Source organism: Halichoeres trimaculatus, unplaced genomic scaffold, assembly GCF_033239565.1.
Source record: "Halichoeres trimaculatus isolate MK-OKI-2021-1 unplaced genomic scaffold, fHalTri1.1 fHalTri1_scaffold_2, whole genome shotgun sequence".
Taxonomy (NCBI): Eukaryota; Metazoa; Chordata; class Actinopteri; order Labriformes; family Labridae; genus Halichoeres; species Halichoeres trimaculatus.
The window spans coordinates 34,926,841-34,949,070 of NW_027437180.1; the positions used below are offsets into that span (position 1 = coordinate 34,926,841).

Here is a 22,230-nt window from a genome sequence, read left to right on the forward strand (position 1 = left end):
ATGTCAGAGTCAGGTAGAAAGGAGGGAATGTGTGTTTTTTTGACAGGACTCATGGTTAACTTTTATGTGTCTGACAGTGTTATTTTCATCGCCAAAAAATGCGTGTTCAGTTAGGAAATACTTTTCAATTTATGTCAGTGTGGAACTGATGCATTAAACCTCAGGAAAGAAGAGAGGATCCATCACACCTTTTACATCTGCAAGGTAAATCTGGTGCAGATTCACATCAAGGCCAGACGTCTTTGAGTCTGTTGGGTAACATCTAATGCAATCACCCAATGATTTTTATCTGGTTTACCTTTATATTCCAGTAATACGCTTCATTGATTTTGAGAGCTGTTGGTGTTTGATGACTCTTGATTTATGTGCAAGGATGAAAACTCTGTAAGACACAAGATCATCCGTACATATAGGAGGACACTTGAAACACTATTAACATGACTTAACTCACATTTTATTTGTCAGAATAGAAAGTAGCGGAGTCTTCCCAAAAGTCAAAGTTAGTACCTTAAAGTTTTTGACACCTGTTTGAGCTTTTCACGTCACACTGAATGTGACATTTTAGGTAAGAAGAAATGTGCTGCTGTGAGTAAAGCTCGAAAGTGGCAGATGAGATGTAGACGCACGCCAGCATTGGAGGGGTGATAAGAACTGATGGTGCAATATGATTTTATTCTACACCAGCTTGGCTTTGCAGGAATAAGTTTATGACATGAATCTGAGGGTCAAATAGGATTTTTTTTCTGGCATATTTCAATGTGGACACAAAGACTGAAGACTGTAAAGACAATCTGAACCTCAGTGTGAAATATACAAGGGGTACGCCAACAGTATGACTCATATTTGTCTTTAAAAAAAAAAAGTGTATTAACATTTATTGTGCTCAGTTCCTGAATCTCTTGGATATTTGGACTAACAGTTCCATAAATACTTGATTTGAGGTGTTGGGAGAGTACTAAAAAAAAAAGATGATCAAACCTGTTGCTATGATACGGAAGCCCTGAAAGGCCATTATTTGAAAAAAACAAACAAACAATCTGTTTACTCGAGATCCCAACTTGTTTTTTCTTGTTATCTCAAGAAAAGAAAAAACAAAAATAAATATATTTATAAAATCATGGCATTTAAGGGCTTCCATAGTTATTTTAGCATATTTCTTTTTTTCAGTGTGTGAAAAAAGAAATATGCTGCATTTTTTTTTAAAATACCATTTTTTTCTGAGATTTAAGTTAATCTCAGAAAAAAATGTAGTAAAAAATAAAATTTTGACTAATTTGAACATGAAAGTTAACCATTCTGTCTTTAATCTGGGAATCTTCATTTAGAGTTCAGAGAAAAAATAGGCTAGAATTCTAAAAAAAAAAAAAAAAGTCCGATTTGATTTGAATCTCAGAATTTAGTTTTTTTTTCTCAGGAAAAATTGTAAAAAAAAAAAAAAAAAAAAAAAAAAAAATAATAATAATAATAATAATAATAATAATAAGAAAAAAAAATTGGATGGATTTTTTTTAAATTATTTATTTATTTATTTATTTATTTTAGTTTTTAATGGCCTTAATCCTCTTCCATAGTCTTGTGTATGAAATGTTTTGTATAAAGAAAATTGCCTTGGCTGCTAGATTCTTGTCTTATTTTGTGTGAGAATGAAGGTAATCTATTGAATCAAAGCTAATTAATCTATTAGCTAGTGGCTGCAGACTGTAAGTTAAAAAAAATATTTATTTATTTGTATTTTATCAAATATTGAATCCTTTCTTCTCTACAAGCTGCAGTAGATGTGGTTTCATCCTTTCATGCTCTTCCAGTCTTACGTCCATTAAGTTTTAGACCTCTGGCTCCATCTAGTGGTGTGTCAGCGTAAGTGCAGAAAGTGAAAGTGATCCCTCAGCTCTGCCGGATTCTGATTCTCCGCCAAGTTGACTCACACGTCAGTGTTGAACCTGTACTGGTGCGGGGACGTGTGCGGCGCGTCAGCCGGTTCCCGGATGCTCCGGACATAAACATGGACCGGATGGTGGTGGAAGTCCCGATCAACAACGGTGAGATACGAAACCACCGGCACGATGTAGACACTTTCACATTTCCCAGACGGTGTTTGGTGCTTCTCGACTCCTGCACATTTTTACTCCTCCTCCCCTTTGGCGCAGGACCCGGCTCTGGACCGCTGTAGCCTTTCACGGCCTGTGTCTGCAGCTGGGATCCTGTAGCTGCAGGATATGACAGCTCTACACGTGCTGTGTCAGATTTGATGGTCCTGATATCAAAACAGAGACTTGTTTGTACCCATATTAAGACCCAAGAGTTATCTAAAGTCTCTGAAAGTCTTGTTGCAGGAAATGTAGTGGCTTTGTTGGAATAAGTTAGTTGATATCTCTTGTTGCAGCCTTACCAAAACACCTGAGTTGGACTTGCTCTCAAAGCTGATGAGATAAAATAACACTGATATCATGTGTTTGGACTAGCTCTGAAAGACTAGCTCATTTGTCTATAAAAATGATACCACAGCTTCCCCACTCTTCATCCCTCAGCTCTAATTTTGAGTCTAAATTAGTTAAACTCTAATGTTTTCTCAGGTTTCTCCCTTGCTGGCCCCTCTTCCACTCCACGCAAGCGTCAAGTGCGATTCTCAGCGCGTCACGACATCATCCTTCTGAAGGAGGTCATCATCCAAAACCCCTTCTCCTCCAAAGAACCAGGCAAGTAAAAGGACTGGCTGCAAAGGGAAAGTCCAAACCATATTTAAATGCCTGATTGTGTGCCCGTTTATTTTCTTTAAGGACGGATCTGGGCCCGCGTTGGAGAGATCATAACCTCTGCCCTCCAAGATGAAAGCTTTGAGGTGGATGCCAGGAGATGTAGAGAAAGAACCATGCTGCTGCTAGACTACTACAAGAAACAAGACTTTCCCAGTCTGCGCAGGTCAGATCAGTCTCTGAATGTCACCAAAGGAGAAATTTGGTGAAACAGACTCAAAAACTGTGTTTGCTTTTCTCAGGTTTGGAACAGAGAGGTTGTACGCTCAGAAGGAGGATCTGCTGCATGAGGTGTTGGAGCTGGAGGCTGAAAAGGGGCTCCTGGTTAGTGGAGAAAGCTCAAAGTACCAGGTTGGTATCAGTCATGCCATGGTTAGAAAGAGAGTTAAAACCCTCCTGGGATTCTGACACTTTGATGCAACACGTTAGAAAACTTCATTCTGTCTTTCCTTTCCTATAGCTAACTTCAAAACTCCAATCTCATGAGTGTCTGGTATGGTTATAATTATTAACAGATCTCAATGTTATAACCAAAATTTTTCAAAGGAGGAAGTGAAGAAGGAAAGGTTATTACTGTGTAAAAAGGTGGTTGGGTAGGGATAGGTAAGGTACCATGTTTAGGTACCTAAACGCATCTTTGTGACTGTGAGAGATTGTAAGAGTGGGAAATTTTCCATGCTGGACATAAACACAGCATTGCAAGGTTATATGTTGAGGAAAAGATGTGTTTAACTATAAAAAGAGATTTCATTACTAAACAAATTAATACTTATTGCCACATTAACACACAAAAGTACCAGAAATTGGTACCGTTGAGTACCAATACCGATTGCCAGGAACTGGGCATCGGTACCGTATCGTTTCAAATATAAAAAGTAGGTGCCCATCCCTATGGTTAGTGAGGCAAAGAGGAGACTGAATGGAAAAAAAGTAGAAAAGAGGCAAAACAAAAAACAGGAAATAGAGAAATATAACCTATTACAATTATTTAAAGAATCCTACAACAGCTGTTGAGCGCATAGAAAAGTTTGCTCAGGGTCTAAAAAAGTCACACAAAACTTAAAGCAACCTGCACGCTAAAAATGAGAGATTGAAAGGTAGTTGTTGTAAAAAGAGAATAGCTTATGATGGTAATGCAGAGGACAATAGTATGGGGGATGTGAGGGACTCAACCTCCTGAGATTCAAGCTTATACTGGTGTGCATCTTTTATTTCTCCTTGCTATTTGGGATAAGAGAGACGTAAAAGTATGATAACTTAACTTGGTCTTTGTGCAGGAGGCATATTTCTCTCAGGGGACAATAAAGTTGAAGTTGAAGGTAGAGTATTGGTTCTATGTTATAAGTTATTAATTATTGTTATCATTGTACATAAATACACTGGATTTATTTAGAAAATTTGGATATATATTTTTTACCTCTCTCTATTTTACTTTGGGAGCTGCTGTAGCTGCATCTTGCTTCCACTGAAATGGGTGTAATGTTGTGCTATCACCAGAAGATGACGTGGGCGGTGTCCCTTAATGTGGCTAACACACAGACTGTAGAAAACATGGACGTAGCCTCGGTGACATCACCCGTCTGTTCCTGAAACCTTGAAATGAAGCTAATCCGCAGATGCAGCCACATTTGCTGACGCCAGCTGTGAGTTTTTCTCTGAGCTGCTACAGGGAACCTGCTGGTCACGTGACCTGAGCTGTGTCTCTGATTGGAAAATCATACGATCCTAATAACTTCTAAACCACAGAGATAGAAAAAATTTACTCAACGTACAGTGTGTGCCGATAGTGAAATCAGCGTTCTAGACCCAATCCGTTTTTGAACCAGGCTGTAAATATGCTTTTTAGTGCCGTAAAAGTCTGTTTTTATGGCCGGGTGTGCAAGTGACTTCCGGTCTTTCTGCAGCCAGCCTCAAGCAGAATCTCAATGACCAGCGACTTTTAGCACTTCCACAAAAGCTTCATTTTTACTTACCGGATGTTGCCTCTTGGGCTAACAGTACTGAGTTTTAAAAAATGAAGTGTTATGGGAGGCAGAGATGTAATGTCCTTATACAAGTCTGCAGGGTCTCAGGTGGTTAAAGAGAGTGAAAAGCAAGTTAGAGATCAACCCTCTCTCTGACTCCCCACTGTAGGAATACATTGAGAGACCAGTCCAAAACTGGACGAAAACAAACATAAGTGGCTCAGATATTTACTTTAACTGATAGGCTGAAATGTTATTACCATTGTGTACATATTGTGTTTCCTAAATTATCTGCCATTGATACTTTCGTTACCCTGGTTCAAACAAATGGACGTCATCTGGCTCGGCTCAAAGTGAGGTCGCCTCAAAAACTGCTCCCCCTGGTGACTGGACAAAAAATCCATCTCCCCAACCATTCCAGATGGGCTAGGGATGGGGACACTTTAAGTTTTCATTTATTATAAGAGGTTAAAAACAAGGCTTTATGTCACGTTTAACAATGATTGATGGACACCGTTCTTGTGTATTTTTTTCAGGATTGTAAAATATATTAGGGGGAGAGCCAAGAAGAGATTAGACTCTCAAGAGAACATAATAAATTTTTTTGTCACTCGGCACCATTCAGATTCTCTCTGAGTCCCTCTGGGTAAGTTTTAATTTATGATCTCCTTTGGTCTTCCAGGATGATGAGCAGAGAAAGCGAGCCATAGAAGAACTATCTCTGCCTGAACAGGACAAACCAAACATCACAATCACAGCAGGTAATATGATAGTTATTTCCCTTTAGATTTATTTTATGCTGTCAAATCACAAATCAAAGTTTGTGTAACTACAGGGTGCGGCTCTGCTGCCATGAATCAGTGGTTGTGGAATCACATATACGGCTGCATAACTGTCAAATCACTGGTGTTAGAATGAAATATATGACTTTGGTGGAGAGTTAGGAATTCAGAACATCAAACTTCTCAGAAGACTTTGTGTCATTTTTGCTCATCTATCTGTCCCAGCAGAACCAGAAGAGGAGCGTGAAGTGATGACAGAGCTTTCAGCGGCTCCGATAGCCAAACGTCCCTGCCAGTGTTGCTGCCAGACCTACTCTGAGATTCTCAGCTTCCTGGAGAAACGCTCAGAGGCCGAGCAGCGGCTGCGAGAGGAAGAGCTCGCTCTACGTAGAGAGGAGCTGGAGATTCAAAGAAGTATGAAGTCATTCTTTTTTCTTTTTAAACATCAGCTGAAAGGAACATGTTTTTTTAAATTGATCACAAAATATGAAGGAACAAAAAGTTCCCCCATCATCCCGAAGGGGCATTTAATCACAGCTTTCTCTTTTTTTTTTTTTAGGTAAGATCACACTGGAGAGGGAACGTCTTGGAGCTGACAGGAAAGAAAGGGAACGCAGGTTTGAGCTGGAGAGCCAGGAGAGGCAGGTCATCTTAGACCTGCTGAAAGAGAAGGTGCTGAAAGGCTGATGGGGAAAAAAGTACACTGTGTGCTTTGAATACAGTCTTCACAAGAAGTTGCAGCAGGAAATGTTGGAAAAGAAGATTGATGGCTTTTCTAAAGAGGACAAGTAGAAAGTTCAGTGAACACTTAAATGAGGGGAAAATGTGCATCTGGTGTACAAGGTACTCCAAAAAAAAAAAAAAAAAATACAGGTAGTGAAGCGCATAGGCGATGTATGCCTTTACCAGACGTACAGATCTTCTGTTACGGAGCCTGTGCATTGAATTCCTCATGGCACAGTCTGCACGCGGATTGAAGGAGCCGTGGTTATTGCAGTGCTACATCAGAGCTGGAATGCAGAAAAGGGTGTGGTGCTATTCCAGGTGAGGTGACCCACTTTGCAAAAACTGAAAGGCGGGTTCATCGTGTACCAGGATGACCTCCAGCACAAAGGCACAATCTTGGATTGTACTATTCTGTTACTGTATAGGATGTTAAAGGTTGAAAAGTATAAAGGGACTGTGTTTTTTAGTTACTACAGTGAAAGTTAAGGAGCAGCTCATAGTTTTAAAAAGTAAGCAGCAATAAAACACAAAAGTCTTCATACATTCTTTAATTTTTTTTCTTAATTTTTATGAAGAATAAAAACATTTTTTAAATACAAAAATTTATAAAATATTTTTTCCCAACCGTAAACAGGCTGTACGTTGAGCATTAAGCTTCTTCCTGCTGCAAAATGAAACCACTGGTAGCGTCTCTTGTTGAATGGATTATATAGAAAGAAGACGTTTTTTTCAGCTTAATATCTTATGTTCTGTTCCCACAAAATAGCTTGTGTTATGTAAAGTGAAAGCTCCTTAAGAGATTATATAGACCCATAGTATAATCAGTTTTATTCTTCAAAATAACAATAATAAAAAAAATAAGCTGATGCATTTGTGTGGGTTTATCTGGATCACCATTATCTGAATTCAACTTATCATGAGGAGGGTAAGTGGTTACGTCAACTTGATGTTAATTCTTTTTTTTCTTTGGAGGCTATCAGTGAACTTGGTATGTATCAAAATATGTAGATATTTTTGTTCGTTCTGTTGAAAACTCCTGCTACAAGTGTGATCATTCAATGTAGGAAATACTTTTTAGCTTCGCCTTTTAAACAACAAGAACTTTAAGTAGTAATGAAGCACTGACCTGAATTGAAATATATACATAACTGCTACATTCACATGTTATGTACATGTTATGAATAGTGCCACTTGTAAATACTCAGTATAATTTTGTACTTTTTGCTCTTGCACAACAGACCTGAATGTTTTCAGTTTAAATGTAAGGCATAACAAAATGTATGGTCAGTAATATCAGCAGTTAGCACTTACTGGAAGTTACAGAATTAAAATATTTCAGATCTTTAAATCCCTGATTCCTGTAGTGTAGCATTAATTTTAACATACAGAGGCAAAAGTAACAAGAGCAAAGTATGGAGGTCCTTGAGCATTAGACAAAATTGAGTATTTAACACTTATTTACTCACATTTTGATGAATACTGATTTCAACAAGACAACTTCCGGTGGAAATTTGATTATAAAAAGAAAAACAAGAATCTACTGGTCTGAAATAGAAAAAAAAAACTGCTTATCTAAGTAAATTTTCCGCTACTTATAATTTTCTTTAGAGTAAATTTAGTTAAAACGATAAAAGTAACTAGATATACACCGGTAATATCTGTCCAGAAACCAAGTGTAACTTCTTAAAGGTTTGTCTACTGAGTGTAGCTGTTTCTATTATGTATATAGCTGGAAAGGCAGAGGGGTTATTTTACAATGGTTATTCCCAATATTGGGTTTTCAAGGCGTTTTTTACGGACATAAAGCTTCTAGGGGGAGCAACTGCCTCCCAGTATCCTCCGCTGACAACATTCTGCAGTTATGAGAGTGTGTTTAATCTCGGTCACTCAAAATTGTTTATCCTTGCATCTCTTTGACCGTTTTGCTTTAATATTACGTCAATGAAATATCTCATTCTGGTTGGCCAAATTCCCTGAGTACACGCCCCCATTCCAGCTGATTCGGTCTCTGATTGGCTGCGTTAAATGTCACTCCTCCCTGTTTGGAAGCTTTTCCTCTGCTCCGTGGCCGCATTGCTACAAACTTTACTGAAGCTACATTTGAATGCTAAGCGGCGGAGATTTTAACGTAACACACATCTGTAGCTAGCGAGAAGTTTGTTTTTCTACTTGAGTACACCGTAATGGCTTTATAAACCACTACTTGCGTGCTCTGGACACGGGGGAGACTTGCTAGGAGAGAAAAAGCTCCGTTTTATCTTGCTGTCGATGTTGTGCTTGACCGTTTTTTCCTCCAGTTGCTGATTGATGTGAAGACAGCAGCACGAGTGTTGCTCCCACGTAGCGTGTATGGCATGTGCTCGAAGTCACTTTAAATTTCACAGTGTTACGTTAAAAAGCCACACTGTCTTTTGTAGCTTTTTACCAAAATAATGCGAGTTGTGTCTGTACTTGAAGTGTAACCCATCATAGTTTTGAACGGACTGTAGAAACAGACCCTGAGGCTATAACGGACGTCATTTGGGAGAGAAACGTAACAGAAAACCAAATTGTCTCCATAGAAAGATGCCCATTAGGCGTTTTGGGGGTCACAGGTCTCTAGTGTCTCACTCTCAAACTTCCAAGCTGTCGTATGGTTACACCAAGATGAATATTTCAAGAACTGGATACCGTGTTTTTTCTGCCAACTCCACGACAGCCTGCACAGAGCTGGCTAAGAAGATAACTGAGTAAGTGAGCTTCAGATACATTCATTTAATGTTTATGATGTAGAGGATAAAGGTGTCTCTGCTACCTGTCATATGTCATGGCTGTACACCTGGGATTCAAAGCTGCAGGTAAATAAAGTAAAGTGTTAAAAGACAACACAGAAAAATGCATGTACCTATACAATATAAAAAACACGTGCACTGTCAAGGTATTAACTTAAAATTTAATACAAAGTTACAGTAGAGGAAACAACAACAACACACTTCACATCATATGAATAGCATTAAAATGTAGTTAATACTTCTAAAAAAAATATTAAAAAAATAAAAATAAAACAGAAAATGGTTCTTGGCTGTTTTTTGTTTTTTGTTTTTCTTCTAATTTTGAATTTGTTTGGTAATTTATTGTTTTCTAGATGTGACATGCAGCCACACTTACTGTCACTTGCAACTTAATAAAAACACAACTTTCAGGGGTTAAATTTTCTTTGTTTTTTAATGATTTTTCACAACAATAATAATAATAATAGTAATAACAATAAAAAAATAATTTATTCTAAGTTTGTGTCTTGAATGTTTGCTTACAGAATTTTAGGACCTTTCTTTTAGCTATACATGTCATTTAACAACTTAAAATCAGAATTTATTTTTGTAGGACATTTAATACAAAACACAAGAGCAAAAGTAAGGTGCTCTACAGGAAACAATACTAATCATAAAGTAAACAGTAATTAAAATTGAAGGTAGATAAGATGTGAAAACATAATCAGGGACTAAATCAACTATATTAAAAGAAATAAATATGGTAATAAAATACGAAAACTAATAATGATAGTAAATTATATTCAAAGAGCACTTTTCAAATGGAGTTAGAAAGTGCTTGATATTATAAAGAAAAGTTCAGTAACAGAGAAATGTGAGGAGAACAGGTCCAAAAGTTGCAAAAGTAACAGAGGATAATAAAACAATGTGTAAAATTTCAAACACCCTCGCTGGATAAAAGGCGGTAAAACATCAGAAAAATAAAAACAACTATAGACTAAAGATCCTGCCTTTGATACTGCCAGAGAAAAAAAGATTAAAACAAAATAAAGCAGCATTATGAGGATTAAAAAACATTCAGCTAAAACTTCCAGTGACAGCAAATCGAGTCTGCTATTCTGATGTCCCTGGGCAGGTTGTTCTGGAGGACCTTAACAGGAAAAGCTCAGTCACCTTTGGTCCTCAGCCTTGATTTTGGGACAGTGAGCAGAAGAGCTGTCATCAAAGATGACACCAACATGTTTACACCTGGCAGCAATATTCTGTTACAGAGAACCTAAATGTGACACTATTCAACAATCATCACCTCAGTATTATCATCTGCCTGCAGAATATTCTGTCACATCCAGCACATAGTATCTTGGATGATTAAATAATATTCAAGATAGTTCCAAATTTGAACTTGTGAAATAAGAAAAACTCCACTAAAAGCTAGACTAAAAGAGATTTTGAGTTTGCTTTTTTAAAAAAAGATGAATGCCAAACAATCTGCCATTTACTTCATAGTGCAGTTGTAGAATTATGATACCATGTGTGTACTAGATTTATTTTTTTGTTTTAGCAAAACAGTTGGGCTGAAAGATTTGGTTCGGATTATGAGTAGTGCACTTGTTGTCTTAGCCTGTGACCTTGAAAGAGTCTTTCAGTAAGACTCCTAGTGATGAAAAGAGTGTACAGAGCAGGCAGATTAAAAGACACTATCCACTGGATGTTATGATCCCACACAGCAACCATTATAATCGTAAATGGTGAGGTAGAAGAACAAGAAAAACCAGGTAGCATGCATCTGAAGCCTGTCTGTTTGTTGTCCTCATAAAACCCATAACTCCCCAACCCAGATCTCTGAAGCTGCAGTTCCCTCCTTGGTTGGTAGAGTACAGATCTCAGGGAGCAGCCTTGCTCCTCTATGCCCTGCAGACTTGTCACACAGCCAGGTAGAAGCTGCACCGCTCGCACAGTGAGAAACAGCTTAGCTCTCCTGGTTTTCTCTGTTTGGCAACACTGCAGAATGTTTATTGGGAAGATTGTGCTGTAGTCTTTGCCAAGACCTGACAGTTTTTTAGAGCAAAGGTTGAAAAACACTTTGAACACGTGGAACATGTTAATGAATAATGTCATGAATATTTACTTTGTGGTGCACATGTTGTCAGGACTGTGGGTAAACAGGCCTGGAACAAATGTCTTCTTATTTCCTTTATGTTTTTTGACTGTGCCCAAAGGAGGCATGTCTATTTCTTAACATGTTTGAGGAATATAATTTAACACACTTGATGCTGTTCGATGTAAACAAATAGGATAAGGTCACAAAGTATGAGTCTCCTTGCCTGGTGGGATCCCAGCTGTCTTTTTGGCAGAGGACCTGACTCTGTCACCACGCCAAACCCTCACTGATGTGTGGCGTGCGTTAAAAGAACCATCAAGTTCCCTCTTTGTAATTAGTGCTGATATGTGGCTATTTAGTATTAAAATTAACAGCGTGATTTTCTGCCCGGAGCACGGCTGTGTTCATGGTGCCTGGGCCTGTCTCGTCTGACTTTGTGCAACAAGGCCGTTCTGTACTGAGCTGCAATTTGAACTTGAGTTGCCAAGTTCTTTTTAAAGGACATACAGTTCTTGTTTTGCACGAATGTGAAAAACATCATAGTGTCAGAGTTAGTTATCAGTTTGATTCAATTTATTTGTGTTTGTAACACTGTGTGGCCTGTTTTAACTCTTTTCCGTAGACGTCTGGGTGTGGAGCTGGGCAAGTCAGTGGTTTACCAAGAGTCAAACAAAGGTACAGCTTCTGATTTGATCAAATTACTTTTTTCAACAAGAATGAATGACTCTCACAAATAACTGAGGCTTATTTCATCTCAGTCAACTTTGTATAAAGTTGTTTTTTTCTTTGTTCGATTTGTTTTCAGAGACCAGAGTGGACGTGAAAGAGTCGGTGCGTGGACAAGACATCTTCATCATCCAGACCATTCCAAGGTGAGACAGAGAGATGGATTTTTGTTAACACTTAATTTGAAGGAGTATGCATAAGACTGACATGACATTGTCATAACCATGACATGACATTCCTTTTTTAAGATGAAGGAGGCTACATACACGTTTATAAATACTGTCATAAGTGTCATTTGGTCATTTCTGTCACCTTTAGTGCAAAGTTGACATTGTGTGGGATGTCTTTATTAGGAAAACTTGACATTAACCAAAACAAAAAAACCTGTCAATGTGTTTCTTGACTTTGTTGTTGATTTTGTTAAGGTATAAATTTACTGTCATTTGACACCCAAACCAAAATGTCTCACTTTGCTTAAAGTGATACTCCGGGATGAAACAAGTTGGGTCCTATCACAAGGTTTAGGGCAGAAATTACCCCTACAGCAGTGTTTTTGTGCAGCAGAAGCCCAGAGCGCACACACCACACACCCCCTCCCTGCTCCTCTGCCGGTTTCCTCTGCACTCAGACGGGGACAATTTTTACTTTACCAAAAACACAAATAAACGGACTCCCACCGAAAAAATCTGATATCGGTCTGCATTCGCGCTTTATTTAGAGCGTTACTTTCATAAAAAAACGCCGCTAAATAAGGCTCTAGTTCTCATCGTGTCTCTTCGTCCTGGCAGAGTACCTGCGTTTGTTTATATCTGGCACGCCACGTGTGGACTGATGCACTAAGGGGCAAGCGCCTCGTAGCCAGCTGTGGCTCTGCAGCGGAGGTAGCGCCGTTTTACAATACAATGAAAACTAGAGCCTTAATTTGTATTTTCGATTTTTTTACTCTTTTTTTTTTTAACATGTTCTTTGTGAAGTACTCTTAAAAAAGCACATTTTAAACATGCAGAGCATAAACCTGCTGGAAAAGTCACTGAGGGCATCAGATGTGCAGATGAGTGGTCCTTCCACCGTAAAAAAAAAAAAATTAGCATAAATGGGAAATTTGAGTCTAGATGCAGCTAATCATTTATAAGAAGTTAAACAAGACACTGCTGTAGTCTCTGCTAGTAACTTTTTAGCCAGACAGAGAAGTCCTTTCTGAAAGATAACGCAGAGTTCACAGAGGAGGCATCACATATTTGAGCCAGTGATACTGAGCTTGTGCAGCCACTGAGCTACCTGTGAGGGATCTCTAGTTTCAACAAGCCGTCAAGGCCAAAGTGTCTGTGTGCAGTTTTGTGTTACAGCATCAGCTCCTCATGTAGCATGTAAATGTTTTAATTTGTAGTGGCTTGAAACAGTTGATTGTAAGTTATTCTTGGCTTTTGGTTCAATGGAAAAGCAGGTTGAGGTGGAGTCCAGCAACAAACCCCACCAGCATATCTTTCTGTTGCTCCATTAAAATGATTTAATCTGAAACAGTCTTTTTTTTTTAAATATGCCTCTCAGAGATGTCAACACAGCCATCATGGAGCTGCTGGTCATGGCGTACGCCCTGAAGACCTCCTGTGCCAAGAACATCATTGGAGTCATTCCCTACTTTCCGTACAGCAAGCAGTGTAAGATGAGGAAGAGAGGATCCATCGTCTGCAAGCTGCTCGCATCCATGTTGGCCAAAGCTGGTATGTATTGTCTTTTTTATTGCTTATTTAGTGTGATCAATTATGAATCAGATTTCTGTATTATGAGTCAAGGAACCAGATCAGAAAACAGGTGACACCTGTTCAACAAAGATTCAATATTTTCACGTTTTCAACTCATAGACAGTTTGGTGACAAAGAAATGAAACAGAACTGATATAAACATAAATTGCACCGTGCTAGTTAGAGAAAAGCATCAGTGCACTCACTCACTAATTATAGACTCTAAACTAGGACAATAATTATGCTCTGGGAACACGAAGACATTACAATCACAGAGACACCGAGATACGAGTATTGGAAGACCTCACATGACCTCAGAGTGCACACAGAAAGTTAAATTTAACAGCAAAGTTGAAATAGTTTTTATTAGATGATTTTATGAAGTTCTTCCAATGTGGCGTTGGTGTCTGGTGTTGGCTCCATTTGCCATGTCTGTGAAAAGCATGATGGTACGCTACCCTCTGGTATTCCCTCTGTTGCTGGGTTAGCACGGCTAGCTTGTCCATCTTATTGTAGATAGATCTTATGTTCCCAGTAGATAGATGAAAGGACAGGTCAATGTCGTCACTTCTTAGCTCACACCTGAGAACCAGCACGTCGTCCTCACCTCCTTCTCCTCACCTTGAGGGGAACATCAGGCTTTGCACCAGTTAGCATTGACATGCTACAGGCTGCCAACAGCTGATCTCATGTGGAAACAATGCAGCCATGGTTACATGTAAGATCTACAGACAAACACAGGAGCAAAAATAGTAAAAATATCACTGGAGACACAACTAGTTTGTTGTCCATGACCAACAAATGAACCATAATGATGGAAAAAGAGATGAAAAATTACAAGATACGGACAAGAAATTTTTTGATATACATAAGCACTAGAAAATTGAGAAAAATGTCTTCTGTAAAGTTGGCTTAATCCATGAAGGGTAAGATTAGTGATTCTTTCCACACCGACAGATTTATCCGTCACATGTCCACCCATGCTGGACTGTACCTTATACGTCTTTGATATTTCAGGTCTAACTCACATCATCACCATGGACCTCCACCAGAAAGAAATCCAGGGATTCTTCAGCTTCCCTGTTGACAACCTGAGAGCCTCCCCCTTCCTCATCCAGTACATTCAGGAGGAGGTGAGGCTGCATGGTGAAAAAAACAGGCATAATTGCTTCGCCTCAAAGAATGAATTTGGACCTACTGTTCAGCTAAAGAAAAATGTGTTTTTGATTAAAATCAAAGGTCAGATTCATACCCTTTCCCTTTTTTCTGTTTCCTCAGATCCCAGACTACAGGAATGCTATAATTGTTGCAAAGTCTCCTTCAGCTGCCAAGAGGTAATGAGAAGCCTGGAACTACGCATATTAAGTGTCTCTGCTGTCATAGTGACCACTTTCTCATTCACTCTCACTTTAAATCGTGTATTTTTATTGATTCACTTTCCATCTTTTGAGGTCTGTCCGAGCTCCTGTCCAAACCTTTTTCTCTTCTCTTCTGGCTTTGTATTTGTTTGTTCGTGTTGTGTTTGTCAGACTCTATGACTCTTGTGTGACTGCGTGTCCGTCTGTCTCAGAGCTCAGTCCTACGCCGAGAGGCTGCGGCTCGGCCTGGCTGTGATGCACGGAGAGGCCAACACCTCGGAGTCAGACATGGCTGATGGGCGACAGTCTCCCCCGTTGTCCCGCACCACCACAGGACACACCGGCCTGGAGCTGCCATGTAAGAATCACAACACAGTAGTTCCTCTGTCTCTAGGATCCAGAATCCTATGATAAGTTGTTCAAGTTTTACTGTAAATACGGTTTATCGTCCTTGTCTCAAGGTTTTTGCACACTCGACTCTCATTCATGCCATCATTTTCTCACAATCTGCTTAAAATAGTCGTCCATGATGCTGACCTTGATGTTTTGCGGACACGCTCACATGCACTCAGTCTCCTCAGCATGTGTCAGGTCAGCCTTACCTCAGGCGTTGTGTTAGCCTGCTGTGAAATACTGCAGGCGCTGACTGACATGACTGACCCCTTTTTCCCTCCACAGCCACATTCATTTCATCTCCTTTCTCCTCTTACTCTCTTTTCAGCTCAATTCATTTCCTCACTTCAACCCCCTCAACCTGAAAATGATTTTTTCGGTCAGCCTTATCTTTTCCTCTCCAGCTGGAGCTGAATTGATTTGTCCGTACACGTGCGTTGATTTCCTGAAATATTGCTGCTTAACTGGGATCCACAAGCTTCACCTCCAGCAGAGCTTGTGGATGTGTGTCTGTGATGTTCTATCTGCTGTTTTCTAACTGAAGATTAATATTTTTTTGTTCCTCCTTTCTTTTGCAACCGCAGGCGGCAGACATCATGTCCCTTTCCCTGGGATAGAGCTCCCAAGTATGATCAGAACTTGACTTCCCTTGAATGGTTTTGTGCTTCTTGTGTTTCATTTGTTTCACTGCATGGACAACAGAATGTGTTACTGAGGACTTCCACTTTTACATCCAGTATTATTGCTCCTACTGTGTAACCCAGATCAGGGGTGTCCAAATTTTCTGCCTGGGACTCCCAGAGTGATGGCATAACCTGGTGACCCCCTGCTGTGTGAATACAATAACAGGCCAATCCAAAAACTGACTCAAACTATGACCTAATTTCGCCCATCTGTAGAAAATCAAACTACCTTTGTAAACATTGCTGTTTCTGATAGTGCTATTCTACTGGCTTGGGTTTCAACCCTGAATCACAAAAAAGAGGTTAAAATTCCTCAGAAAAGGCTCCTTATGACACTTTCACACAAAAATTCAGGCAGCAGAGTGGGATTTGGCTGTGAAAAACAACTTTTCTAGCTCCCTGTTCAGGATGCAAGTCATCTTTGCTCTCAAAGTCACGTCTATTAGGCTGCAACACAGACTCATGGGTAAGATAGACGGAGTATTAGATCCTTCTGTACTTTTTGACCTGCTTCAATACAGTCAGTAGATAAAATTTGAATAAGTATCAAGCTCATAAAAAACATACCATATTTTCACAGTAGTAATTAACCCTCTATGATGTGCAAAGTGATGCCATTTAGAAAGAAAATGTTTTTTTTTTTAATAGATCAAATGAAAATAAACTGAAGAAATGTTCGAAAAAGTTTTTTGGGGGTTTGTTGCCTTGAGGAAACACTGCATCATATTAGTCAGAAATGCAAAAAGAGAGAGTAATTTATGTTTAAACCCATTTAAAAAAAAAACACACACATGGATGATACTCGATGGCCTCAACAGTTTACAGTGCAGGCTACAAAAAGTGTAAAAACTTAAAAAGTTAACTTTTTTTAAAATCAGATTTTAAGTCTGAACGTTGCCTGGAGGCAACACTGTACCATCGAGGAACACCTTGGGTCAAGGAGTCTGAACATATTTTATCTAACTTTACATAAACAATGTAACCAAAGAAGTCACTTCTGTGAGTTTTAGGAGACAAACTTTCAATGTAGGAAAACATGTGGAGGATATAAGCCTGTGCTCTGTAAAGAAGGCTCACAAAGGGCACTGTAACAGACCACGACATTAAACTATGAGAAAATAAGCTTTACTTGTCTATTAACATTTTTTGATAAAGAGGCTCAGTAAAAAAAGTTATTGAACAGTTTTGAGGAGAAAATTGGAAAATTGGTCCTTGCAAGAAAGCCTGTAAAAAGGGATTCTGTATGACAGCACATGGCAAATTCAAATACTGCTATTGGTTCCTTAAGGTCTTTTCTCTTTTCTAAAAGTGTTTCATGACAACTGGGGTGAATTGTGTGATTGTAAAAGGCCAAAAATTTGTACCTTACCCAGAGGCAACGAGGTAGCATAGAGGGTTAAAACTGCCAGCAGACCCAGAACCCAGATTAAAAAGGAAAAAGAAAGCACACATGTGGTCATAGAAATAGGAAGACGAGCACTGCTAATGAAAACTAAGAAGTGAAACAAAAGAAGTCAAATGTTGGTTTAGTGCCTCATTTTGAACCAGCACTGTTGCAGTTGATAAAAGTTTTTTTTTTTTTAAAAAAGAAGAAACCTAATTGTTGGTGCCCAAGAGTTGAAATTTTGTTGTTTTGGTATTTTAAATTAAAAGTATCACCTCAAAGTTTATACTTTTTGATGTCATGAAATAACATGGGGCTTTGATTTATTATGATTATTGGTCTATTTTTCAAAGTTCCTGATATGAATTATCTATAATTACTGGCTAGAAAGTTGGTTGTTTTTGGACACTTGAAGTACGTCAGTGTTTTTTGGCCTGCAGGTTTGGTTCCATCCATGTGCCTCAGCCTGGAGCCAAATCAAAGCCAAATCAATGAAAGGCATTTCACACACCCAGCCCAACTCACTGCAGGAATTTCAGACACGCAAGCACTTCCTCACTTACCCCACATGAGACCAAAACAGAAATAAATTGTCTGTTTTTACATTTTGAAACTTGACAGACTTTTGCACTGCACACATGAGGCTTTGGATATTAAGATAAGTGTAAATACTGTCATGTTAAATGGACTAATTATTGTTGGAAGCCCTCAGTTTCACATTCTCTCAGTTGGAAAATATTTTTTTTTATGTAAGCAGAATTATAACTTGACTGTGACAAAAATAGAAAAGCTAACAGTGTCTTGGTTGTTGCATTTGTCAAACTTTCATCCAGATATTAAAGGTTGAGGTGTAAAAAAAAGAGTGGGTGTAACATAAAACAGTCTATTATAGATAAAGCTTATATAAAGATAAAGTTTATATAACTAACAATAATGATATAATCATGAAAAGTGAATTATTTGTCACTTCATTGATAGTTAAGAACAGCTTTTTGTAGAGCCGATTGAGTTTTTTTGGCCTGCTATTTTTGATATTTGAGAACAAACCTTAGTTTAGGTTCTTATTGTGAGATTTTTGCACAGACTTCTTGCTGAATGTTTTTGTGATGGATGGGAAATGCCTCTGTGTGAACCATGCTGATGTTTGGAAAAGGGTGATGTGTATCATTAAGGCCTAAGTGCAGGCTCTACACCAGGATCAATCATTACTTGAGAGCTTCTCAAATACCATGATGGTTTTTAGATTCCTGTTGGGGGTTAGGAGATCCCTGCTTAAGGGCCAGCTAGAGATAAGATGGGAAAGATATGTAATTTTAATTCAACTGAGCAATGTGCAAAACACAGTGTTTGGTAATTTTTCAAATAATGATATTTCCTGGTTGGTGGTTTTCCTGAGACTCATTTTTGCTCCAATTTGTCCATCTACCACCAAACCAATCATAAGCAGTCTCACTGTGCAAACTGTAAAGATTCAGCAGCTTCATAACCAGTGAAACAGAGAGTTTCTGATGGCTGTTGGTAGATTGGAGCTGTGGTAGATGGATGCTTGTTGGTGCAGAGCTGTTTGCATGATGTTTGCAAGTTTTTCCCTTCTCATAAAGTTTTCCTATAACTTCTGCCTTCCCTAGAAAGTCTTGGTTACAGGATGAATGTGTCCTGTTGTCCTCAAAGTAAACTTTCTCTGTTTGTGTGTTCCAGTGATGATGGCCAAGGAGAAACCGCCAATCACTGTTGTTGGGGATGTAGGAGGCAGGATCGCCATCATTATTGTAAGACGTGAAGCTTTTATGATCTTAATGTTCTGTGGACACAATGTAACTTTCTAAGTTGAATTTAACACATTAATCAGGGATAGGGCAGTGACTACTTTCTGCAGGTATTTCTGGCCACTAAATGTGTTTGGAGTCATATTTAACCCTGGGATCACTTCCTCAGGATGACATCATTGACGATGTGGAGGACTTTGTGGCAGCAGCAGAGATCTTGAAGGAAAGAGGAGCCTACAAAATCTACATCATGGCCACACATGGTCTGCTGTCTGCAGAGGCCCCCAGACTAATAGAGGAGTCTGCTATCGATGAGGTAAGACCACGTATCTGTCGGTGGTTAAATAGCGCTCTGATTTAGTCTCCTTTAAGTGTAAGGTTAGAGAAGCATTTTTTTATTGTTTACAGGTAGATGATAGATTATGGATCTTGTCAAAATAGTTTAATATTTTTCTGGTTTTGGCCACTGAACATCTGTATCTGTAAGACAGTGAGACTGACAGATGTAGGTATTGGGTTGTGTTTTTAGCTGCACTTTTAAAGCTCAGAAAGCTCTATGATTTTATTTTAAGTTTGGTTAGAAAGTGTTACTACCTTTGAGCACTATAAATGTGATACTGTGTGTCTCAGTTCCCTAAAACAATATCTCACTGGTCCTTTGTCAAAGCAGTGGAACCACTGTTTATGAAGCATCCCAGTGTCTTAACTAGGCCTGGGCCATAAATCGATTATATCAGTTAATTCCAATTTTCTTTGTTGACAATTTTAAAAAGAAAAAATCAAGTTGAGTTGTTGAAACAGAAGAAAAGCTAAAACTTTAACTCCAGGAGGGAAATAGAGGTTGCTTTTGTAAGTTTTTGGAAAAATTAAAACAAAACTGGTTTTGAGTTAACTCTGTCATCGGTACTCATTGATTTCTTTAAGTAGGGAAAAAAAATGTCATAAAATCATATAAATCTCTCTCTGAAAAAGTTTAAGATTTTATTTTTTTCCATATCGTCCAGCCCTAGTTTTAACTGAGGGTCAGAAAGGAGGAGCAACATTTTTAGGTGCACCGTCCTCTCCTGTTCAATCATTGTAATATTTAATTTTAGATGAAGAATTTTAAAGTTTAGAAAGCGCTGTCATTTTTTTAAAATTCATGATTTTTTGTGAGGTTTGATAATTAGGGATGCATGATATCGGTAAGTTATTAGTATCTGTCTATATTGGCTTTGAAATACTACCAAAATACACCAAATTCTGCCAATATAATAAACTGATGAAACAATGGGCTGAAGCTGCAGATATTTTTTGCACTTTTTGTGATTTCGTTCAGATTGAGTAGTCCCGTATTTGGCTCCTGTTTTAAGTTAAACTTGAATTGAAGCAGCAGTCTGTAGGGAACATGTAGCTGACTACTTTAGGTACATTTACCATTTACCAAAGTAAAACATTTTATTTAATTTTGATTTAATTACTATACAGATGCACTTCTCATCTGTTCCCTGTGAACAGAGGTTATAATTACTGACTGTCAATTGGGAAATTAGCATGAATTTTCCCAGGTTTCCCAGGTAATCTCTACAGTTATGTGCACAGAAAAAATAACATATCTGTTTCGGCTGAAATGAGTTGGTAAATATTGGCATATCAGATATTGGCAATAAGTCCAATATTGTTCATCTCTAATGATAATAAAGCTTTATTCTGCTTTTTTTTAATATATAAAGGTCAACACAGTTCCCTTAAGGCTTGGTCACACTGGCCATCTGAAATATGTCCAAGCAAGCTTCTACCCTAAAGTCCACTGTACCCCGTTGCGCTGACTTTGAGACCGCGCTTCATGCAAACAGACGCTTCATGATAACGTTGTCGGGTCATGTGTGTGCCTTAAGTCTGGTTCGTATTGCAACAGTGTGACTGCAGACATGAGGACACATGAGAGCAGCTTTCAGGGCAGATATGCCCCTACATCAGATATCAGAAATCATTTCAGTGCAGTAGTTTTAGTCATCAAACAAAGAGTGTCAGGTTTCAAGAGTGTTACATGATTTCTGTTGTCTTTGAAACTGTACAGCTTATCTATAATTTCTGAGAAGGGAAACTGTCGATGAGATTTGAAATTTGCAATCATATGAGCACTTTTTAACCACGTGTATAGGTCATTCAATATTATACGTTGACTTGTCTTTGTTCATGTTTCTTTCTTATGTGTACGAGCTGCTCCATACTAATTGCCCCATCAGGGATTAATAAAGTTGTCTGAACTCTGTGTTTGTTGAACAGGTTTTACACAGAGAGCAAAGACTGTTTCTTAGTGTTTTTAATAAAAACTTTTACTGTGAATGTGCGCAGACACAAACAGCTGTTAACGCTGTAAAAGCATCATTCACAAACGTCCTCCTTTCTGTCTTCATTTCTTTCTTTCCTTCCTCCCTCCTCCTGGTATCTATTGTGGAAGGAACTTAGAGGTGTCTGGAGCGTAATGACTAAACACTCTGAACCTGTCATATTGCGCCCTCAGGTGGTGGTGACCAACACTGTCCCTCATGAGGTGCAGAAGCTGCAGTGTCCAAAAATCAAGACTGTGGATGTCAGTATGATCCTGGCAGAGGCCATCAGACGCACCCACAACGGAGAGTCCATGGCCTACCTGTTCCGCAACATCGCCGTGGATGACTGAGGCAACACACAACTTCACATTCCTGCTAACATTACCAAGAAGAACACACACTCTCATGACCAAGAACGGGGTTTACTCCAGCATGGGCTTCGTTTTATGGCTCCTGTTTGCTTTACTGATAAAACATGTTGACAGATGCTGGCTGTAACTCATAGAGTTCTCTGTTACATAGTGGGACTGCACAAACAATACAAACTGTTACACTTCACTAAGATATGCTTCCTCTCATTGAAAACAGAAATAGCACAACTTACTGTACCACGCAGCCTGTACGCTGCAGAATTTGGCAAATAAAATGATTATTTTGTGTGAGTAAAAGCTTCTGTTTTATTCTGACATTAGTGTTTCAGGAGAAGAGGAGCTCTAGGTTTGGCAACAGTGAGGAGAGTTTGCATTTTAGTGTGAGGACACTTCTGTAACTGTCAGAAGAAGTGTAC

The 22,230-nt window shown here is 38.8% G+C and overlaps 2 protein-coding genes across 3 annotated transcripts; both read left to right on the forward strand.

The window, feature by feature from the left end:
- LOC141800445 (uncharacterized) lies at positions 1-7,091 on the forward strand. Its single transcript, XM_074682983.1, has 8 exons — positions 1-13; positions 1,917-2,039; positions 2,574-2,696; positions 2,778-2,919; positions 2,996-3,104; positions 5,400-5,478; positions 5,725-5,913; positions 6,059-7,091. The coding sequence occupies exons 1-8, from the start codon at positions 1-3 to the stop codon at positions 6,184-6,186; spliced, it is 906 nt and encodes a 301-aa protein (XP_074539084.1). The 3' UTR covers positions 6,187-7,091.
- Positions 7,092-8,269: 1,178 nt separating this feature from the next.
- Positions 8,270-22,101, forward strand: LOC141786595 (phosphoribosyl pyrophosphate synthase-associated protein 1-like). Of its 2 annotated transcripts, XM_074665193.1 has the most exons (11): positions 8,270-8,954; positions 11,699-11,751; positions 11,882-11,948; positions 13,351-13,523; positions 14,562-14,677; positions 14,823-14,878; positions 15,115-15,260; positions 15,880-15,921; positions 19,061-19,131; positions 19,298-19,444; positions 21,635-22,101. In XM_074665193.1, exons 1-11 carry the CDS (start codon positions 8,791-8,793, stop codon positions 21,791-21,793), a joined length of 1,194 nt encoding a protein of 397 aa, XP_074521294.1. In that variant the 5' UTR covers positions 8,270-8,790; the 3' UTR covers positions 21,794-22,101. The 2 variants fall into 2 exon arrangements, with proteins under 2 accessions (XP_074521294.1, XP_074521300.1); XM_074665199.1 differs by lacking the exon at positions 15,880-15,921 and having other exon boundaries at positions 8,272-8,954.
- Positions 22,102-22,230: the final 129 nt, after the last annotated feature.